At 51.3% G+C, this 8,753-nt stretch overlaps 1 protein-coding gene across 1 annotated transcript in view; it reads right to left on the reverse strand.

Annotated features, from left to right (window-relative positions):
* The window catches only part of LOC107307250 (serine/threonine-protein phosphatase 5-like), a 29,848-nt gene that overhangs the window by 15,662 nt on the left and 5,433 nt on the right, over nt 1-8,753 (reverse strand). Inside the window, exons 5-7 of the mRNA XM_032441737.1 lie at nt 4,926-5,047; nt 4,763-4,828; nt 1,877-1,975 (exon numbers count right to left, since the gene is read on the reverse strand). Of these exons, the coding sequence (XP_032297628.1) occupies nt 1,877-1,975; nt 4,763-4,828; nt 4,926-5,047 (287 nt within the window). The remainder of the gene's footprint in view (nt 1-1,876; nt 1,976-4,762; nt 4,829-4,925; nt 5,048-8,753) is intronic.

The raw sequence follows: 8,753 nt of genomic DNA on the forward strand, positions 1-8,753 counted from the left end.
CACCCCAACAAGAACTGTCACCCCAACAATGTCACCCCACCCCAACATTGTCACCCCAACGTCACACCAATGTCACCCCAACAATGTCACCCCAATAACTTTCACCCCAATGTCACTCTAACAATGTCACCCCAATAACTGTCACCCTAATGTCACCCCAATAATAGTAATCCCAATAATGCCACCACAATAACTTTCACCCCAATGTCACCCCAACAATGTCACCCCAATAACTGTCACCCCAATAATGACACCCCACACATTGTCACCCCAACAACTGTCACCCCAATAATGTCACCCCAATAGTGACACCCCAACACTGTCACCCCAATAATGACACCCCAATAATGACACCCCAACAACGTCACCCCAACAATGTCACCCCACACCAACATTGTCACCCCAACGTCACCCCAATAATGTCACCCCAATAACTGTCACCCCAATAATGTCACCCCAATAATGTCACCCCAACGTCACCCCAATAATGACACCCCAACAATGTCACCCCAACAATGTCACCCCAATAATGACACCCCAATAACTGTCACCCCAATGTCACCCCAATGTCACCCCAACAATAACTGTCACCCCAACAATGTCACCCCAACGTCACCCCAATAACTGTCACCCCGATGCCACCCCAATAATGTCACCCCAACAACGTCACCCCAACAATGTCACCCCAACAATGTCACCCCAATAACTGTCACCCCACCCCAACACTGTCACCCCAACGTCACCCCAATGTCACCCCAATGTCACCCCAATAATGTCACCCCAACAACTGACGCCCTAATAACTGTCATCCCAATAATGTCACCCCAATATTGTCATCCCAACAATGTCACCCCAACGTCACCCCAATAGTGACACCCCAATTACTGTCACCCCAATAATGTCACCCTAATGTCACCCCAACGTCACCCCAATAACTGTCACCCCAACAATAACTGTCACCCCAATGTCACCCCAACAATGTCACCCCAACAATGTCACCCCAATAACTGTCACCCCAACAATGTCACCCCAATAATGTCAGCCCAATGTCACCCCAACATTGTCACCCCAACAACTGTCACCCCAATAATGTCACCCCGTCACCCCAATAACTGTCACCCCAATAATGTCACCCCAATAATGTCATCCCAATAATGACACCCCAATAACTGTCACCCCAACACTGTCACCCCACCCCAACAATAACTGTCACCCCAACAATGTCACCCCAATAACTGTCACCCCAAACATTTCACCCCAATAACTGTCACCCCAATGCCACCCCAATAATGTCATCCCAATAATGTCACCCCAATGTCACCCCAACATTGTCACCCCAACAATAACTGTCACCCCAACGTCACCCCAATAATGTCACCCCAATAATGACACCCCAATAACTGTCACCCCAATATGTGTCACTCCAACAATGTCACCCCAATAACTGTCACCCCAATAATGTCACCCCAATAACTGTTACCCCAATGTCACCCCAACAATGTCACCCCAACAACTGACACCATAATAACTGTCACACCAACAATGTCGCCCCAATAACTGTCACCCCAGTAATGTCACCCCAACATTGTCACCCCAACAATAACTGTCACTCCAACGTCACCCCAATAATGTCACCCCAATAACTGCCACCCCAATAAGTGTCACCCCAACATTGTCACCCCAATAATGACACCCCAATAACTGTTACCCCAACGTCAACCCAATAATGACACCCCAATGTCACCCCACCCCAATAACGACACCCCAATAACTGTTACCCCAATGTCATCCCAATAACGACACCCCAATAATGTCACCCCAACAATGTCACCCCAATAATGACACCCCAATAACTGCCCCCCCCGCTGTAGGGTACATATGGGTTGGACTCTGAGGGCAGCCCGTTGAGCTCGAAGATGTTGAGCAGGTCGTAGAACTGACCGTGGGTGTCACCGCACACAGTCACCATCTCTGTCTGTGGGGGGGCAACAAGACCCCCATTAACACATGGGAGATATTAAATGGGGGGGGGCACAACAAGACCCCCATTAACACATGGGAGATATTAAATGGGGGGGGGCACAACAAGACCCCCATTAACCCATGGGTGACACCTCAATGGGGGGCACAACAAGACCCCATTAATCACATGGGTTTACATCTATGGGGGGGGGCACAACAAACCTCCCATTAACAACATGGGTGACCATCAATGGGGGGGGCACAAAAGACCCACATTAACACATGGGTGAACATGCAAATGGGGGGGGGCACAGAGCAAGACCCATAACACATGGGTGACATCAATGGGGGGGGGGGACACAAAAAGACCCCCATTAACCATGGTGACATCAAAATGGGGGGGGGCACAACAAGAACCCCCATATAACACATGGGAGATATTCACAGATGGGGGGGGGCTCCAACAAGACCCCTTAACACATGGGATGATATTAAATGGGGGGGCAACAAACAAGACCCCGCATTATACACAGATATGGGTGACCATCTAATGTGTGGAAACAGACAGACGACGTAACACGTGAAGAGACGAGCTTTGTACAACAAGACCCCATCCTCAACACATGGGTGTACATTAATGGGGGGGCGCAGCAACAAGACCCCCATTAAGCACATGGGTTGACATCAATGAAGAGGGGGGGGCCACAACAAGACCCCCCATTAATACAACAAACAACACAATCACAAGAAACAGAGAAATAAAAAGTAAAATGGGGGGGGCACACAAGACCCCCATTAAACCCATGGGAGATATTAAATGGGGGGGGGGCCACAACAAGACCCCCTCCAATTAACACATGGGAGATATTTAAATGGGGGGGGGGCACCAACAAGACCCCCATAACACAATGGGAGATATTAAGATGGGGGGGGCACAACAAAGAACCCCCCATTTTCAACACCCATGGGGTGACATCTAATTGGGGGGGGCACAACAAGAACCCCCGTTAAACCCATGGGAGATACTTAAATGGGGGGCGGCACAACAAGACCCCCATTACACAATGGGGATATTAAATGGGGGGGGGGCACAACAAGACCCCCATTAACACATGGGAGATATAAATGGGGGGGGGGGCACACAAGATCCTCCGCATATTAGTGACATTTTTGTGTCATGGGAGATATTAAAATGGGGGGGGCAACAACAAGACCCTCTCCCTTAACCCATGGGTGACGTTAACCATGCTGACTACGTCGTTACACGCAGGCGAGCTTTCTCAGTTACGTTAGAGGCGCTGTCTCGGGAGAGGTTGACACGAGGAAGCATGGAGTCCAGTACGTAGTAAATGCACTAAACAGAGCAGACCCCCATTAACACTGGGTTGACAATCAATGGGGGGGGCCACAACAAGACCCCCATTAACACAATGGGTGAAATCAATGGGGGGGGGCACAAACAAGACCCCCCATTAACACATGGTGGACCATCAATGGGGGGCACAACTCAAGACCCCATTAACCCCATGGATGACATTAAATGGGGGGGTGGGGCATCCAAAAGACCCCATTAACACATGGGAGATATTATGGGGGGGGGGCACACAAGACAAGCCCAATTATAACAACCATGGGAGATAAAGTTAAATGGGGGGCACATACACAACCCTCAATTAACGCCATGGGTGACATCAATGGGGGGGGGGGGCACACAAGACCCCCATTAACCCATGGGAGATATAATGGGGGGGAGGCACACAAGACCCCATAACACATGGGAAGACATTAAATGGGGGGGGGGCCACAACAAGACCCCATTAATCCCATGGGTGACATTAAATGGGGGGGGGCAGACAGACAAGACCCCGTCATCATAACCACCATGGGTGACATCAACTGGGGGGGGCACAACAGACCCCCGCATTAAAGCCCCATTGGAGACATTTGGAAGTGGGGGGGGGCACAACAAGCCCCCATTAACCCCCTGGGTGACTTAAAATGGGGGGGGGGCACAACAAACCCCCATTACCCATGGGAGATAATCAATGGGGGGGCACAACAAGACCCCATTAACCCATGGGTGACATCAATGGGGCGGCATAAACAAGACCGCCCCATTAACCATGGGAGAATATGCAATGGGGGGCACAACAAAAGAGCCCCCATTACCCATGGGTGACATCATGGGGGGGGCAGCAAGAAGACCCACATATAACACAATGGGTGATATCATGGCGGGGCAACAACAAGACCCCCATTAACCCATGGGTGACATCAATGGGGGGGGGGGCACAACAAGGGACCCCCTTAACACCATGGGTGAACCATCAAATGGGGGGGGCCACAACAAGACCCCCATTAATCCATTGGGTTGACATTAAATGGGGGGGGCACAAACAAGAACCCCCATTAACCCATGGTGAACATCAATGGGGGAGGGGCACACAAGACTCCCCATTAACCCATGGGTGTTCAATGGGGGGGGGCACAACAAGACCCCATAACACATGGTGACATCATGGGGGGGGGGGCACAACAAGACCCCCATTAACACATGGGAGATATTAAATGGGGGGGGGCACAACAAGACCCCCATTAACCCATGGGTGACATCAATGGGGGGGGGGCACAACAAGACCCCCATTAACCCATGGGTGACATCAATGGGGGGGGCACAACAAGACCCCCATTAACACATGGGAGATATCAATGGGGGGGGCACAACAAGACCCCCATTAACCCATGGGTGACATCAATGGGGGGGGGTCACACTGTCATTAATTTGGGGGGGGGTCCTCACCTCCTTCAACGTGGTCTCCACCAAGGTGGGCAATTTGGACAACACCTCCTTCACCTGCACCAGGATCTAAAAGGAATTTGGGGGGGGGGACATAGAACAACATGGTGGGACAACCCATAAGGGGGGTTGTTGTTTTAAATGGGGGGGGGTCCGGGGGGGTCACCTGGTAGGCGCATTTACGGTGCAGCTTCTTCTGGTCTTTGTACCACTGCATCAGCTCCTGCATGAAGCTCAGCGTCACTTTGCCCCCCTCCAGTTTAGGGCCGCTGTATTCGTCCTCAATGGCTGCAATAATAAGGGGGGGGGGGTTGAGGGGTGGGAAGCCCCCCCACCCCCCCTGGGACCCCCTATTCCACCCCATTGATTGAACCCCCCCCAGCCAAAGACTTGGGGTGGAGTAGTAATACACAATGGGGGATGGAAGAGACCATGGGGGGAATAGGGGAACAATGGGGGGACACCAGGAACAACTTGGGGATATAAAGAACCTCATGGGGACATCAAGAACACCAAGGGGATATCAGGAACACCATGAGGACATCAGGCACATCAATGGGACATCAAGAACCTCATGGGGACATCAGGAACATCATGGGGATATCAGGAACACCATGGGGACATCAGGAACCTCATGGGGACATCAAGAACATCATGGGGTCATCAAGAACACCATGAGGACATCAAGAACATCATGGGGACATCAAGAACCTCATGGGGACATTAAGAACATCATTGGGACATCAAGAACCTCATGGGGACATCAGGAACACCAAGGGGACATCAAGAACATCATAGGGATATATGGAACACCAAGCGGACATCAAGAACACCATGGGGACATCAAGAACTTCATGGGGACATCAAGAACCTCATAGGGACATCAAGAACATCACGGGGACATCAAGAACCTCATGGGGACATGAAGAACACCATGGGGACATCAAGAACACCATGGGGGATATCAAGAACATCATGGGGACATCAAGAACATCATGGGGACATCAAGAACCTCACGGGGGCATCAAGAACCTCATGGGGACATCAAGAACCTCATGGGGACATCAAGAACATCATGGGGACACCAAGAACCTCATGGGGACATCAAGAACATCATGGGGACATCAAGAACATCATGGGGACATCAAGAACACCAAGGGGACATCAAGAACATCATAGAGATATATGGAACACTATGGGGACATCAAGAACATCATGGGGACATCAAGAACCTTATGGGGTCATCAAGAACCTCATGGGGTTATCAAGAACCTCATGGGGTTATCAAGAAACTCATGGGGACACCAGGAACACCATGGGGACACCAGGAACCTCATGGGGACATCAAGAACCTCATGGGGACATCAGGAACACCACGGGGATATCAGGAACCTCATGGGGACATCAAGAACACCATGGGGACATCAGGAACCTTATGGGGACATCAAGAACCTTATGGGGTCATCAAGAACCATATGGGGACATCAAGAACATCATGGGGACATCAGGAACACCATGGGGACACCAAGAACACCATGGGGACATCAAGAACATCATTGGGACACCAAGAACACCATGTGGACATCAAGAACCTTATGGGGTCATCAAGAACCTCATGGGGACACCAGGAACACCATGGGGACATCAGGAACACCATGGGGATATCAAGAACCTTATGGGGTCATCAAGAACCTCATGGGGACATCAAGAATCTCATGGGGACATCAAGAACCTCATGGGGACATCAAGAACATCAGTGGGACACCAAGAACCTCATGGGGACATCAAGAACACCATGGGGATATCAGGAACCTCATGGGGACATCAAGAACCTCATCGGGATATCAGTAACCTCATGGGGACATCAAGAACATCATGGGGACATCAAGAACCTCATAGGGACATCAAGAACCTCATAGGGACATCAAGAACATCATGAGGACACCAGGAACACCATGGGGATATCAAGAACCTTATGGGGTCATCAAGAACCTCATGGGGACATCAAGAACCTCATGGGGATATCAAGAACATCACTGGGACAACAAGAACCTCATGGGGACACCAGGAACATCACTGGGACACCAAGAACATCATGGGGACATCAAAAACCTCATGGGGACATCAGGAACCTCATGGGGACATCAAGAACATCATTGGGACACTGAGAACACCATGGGGACATCAAGAACCTCATGGGGACACCAAGAACCTCATCGGGATATCAGTAACCTCATGGGGACATCTAGAACATCATGGGGACACCAAGAACACCATGGGGACATCAAGAACCTCATAGGGACATCAAGAACATCATGAGGACACCAGGAACCTCATGGGGACACCAAGAACCTCATGGGGATATCAAGAACCTCATGGGGACATCAAGAACATCACGGGGACATCAAGAACCTCATGGGGACATCAAGAACATCACGGGGACATCAAGAACATCATGGGGATATCAGGAACCTTATGGGGACATCAAGAACCTTATAGGGTCATCAGGAACCTCATGGGGACACCAAGAACACCATAGGGATATCAAGAACACCATGAGGACATCAGGAACACCAATGGGACATCAAGAACCTCATGGGGACATCAGGAACATCATGTGGATATCAAAAACCTCATGGGGACATCAAGAACCTCATGGGGACACCAAGAACACCATGGGGACACCAAGAACACCATGGGGACACCAAGAACCTCATGGGGACATCAGGAACCTCATGGGGACATCAGGAACCTCATGGGTATATCAGGAACCTTATGGAGACACCAAGAACACCATGGGAACATCAAGAACCTTATGGGGTCATCAAGAACCTTATGGGCGCATCAAGAACACCAAGGGGACTCCAGGAACAACATGGGGACACTAAGAACATCATGGGGACATCAAGAACCTCATGGGGAAATCAAGAACACCATGTGGACATCAAGAACCTTATGGGGTCATCAAGAACCTCATGGGGACATCAAGAACCTCACGGGGGCATCAAGAACATCACGGGGACATCAGGAACACCATGGGGACACCAAGAACCACCCCCTCCTCAGCCCCCAACCTCAACCAAAGATCCCTAAACCCATCTAGAACCCCCAGAGAAGACCCCCAACCTCAACCAAAGACCCCCAAGTCCTCCCAGAACCCCCACAGAAGGCCCCCAACCTCAACCAAAGACCCCCAAGTCCTCCCAGAACCCCCATAGAAGACCCCCAACCTCAACCAAAGACCCCCAACAACCCCAGAACCCCATAGAAGACCCCCAACCTCAACTAAAGACCCCAACACCCCAGAACCCGCATAGAAGACCCCCAACCTCACTAAAGACCCCTAAATCCTCCCAGAACCCCCAAAAGACCCCCAACCCTCAACTAAAGAGCCCCAAGCCCTCCAGAACCCCCACTGGAGACCCCCAACCTCAACTAAAGACCCCAAGCCCTCCCAGAACCCCCATAGAAGACCCCCAACCTCAACCAAAGACCCCCAAGCCCTCCCAGAACCCCCATAGAAGACCCCAACCTCATAAAGACCCTTAAATCTCCCAGAAACCCATAGAAGACCCCCAACCTCACACCAAAGAGCCCTAATCCTCCCAGAACCCACAGAAGGCCCCCAACCTCAACCAAAGACCCCAAGTCCTCCCAGAACCCCCATAGGAAGACCCCCAACCTCAACCCAAAGACCCCCAACACCCCCAGAACCCCCATAGAAGACCCCCAACCTCAACTAAAGACCTCCAAACCTCCCCAGAACCCATACTGGGAGTCACCCACCCCCTCCTCTGCCCCCCAACCTCAACCAAAAGACCCCAACCCCCCAGAGCCCCACATAGAACCCAGACTGGAGGTTACCCACCCCCTCCTCAGCCCCCTAACCTAAACCAAAGACCCCTAAGCCCACCCAGAACCCCCATAGAAGACCCCCAACCTCAACCAAGACCCCCAACACCCCCAGAAACCCCCATAGAAACCCCCAACCTTC

This window comes from Coturnix japonica, unplaced genomic scaffold, assembly GCF_001577835.2.
Source record: "Coturnix japonica isolate 7356 unplaced genomic scaffold, Coturnix japonica 2.1 chrUnrandom521, whole genome shotgun sequence".
NCBI lineage: Eukaryota > Metazoa > Chordata > Aves > Galliformes > Phasianidae > Coturnix > Coturnix japonica.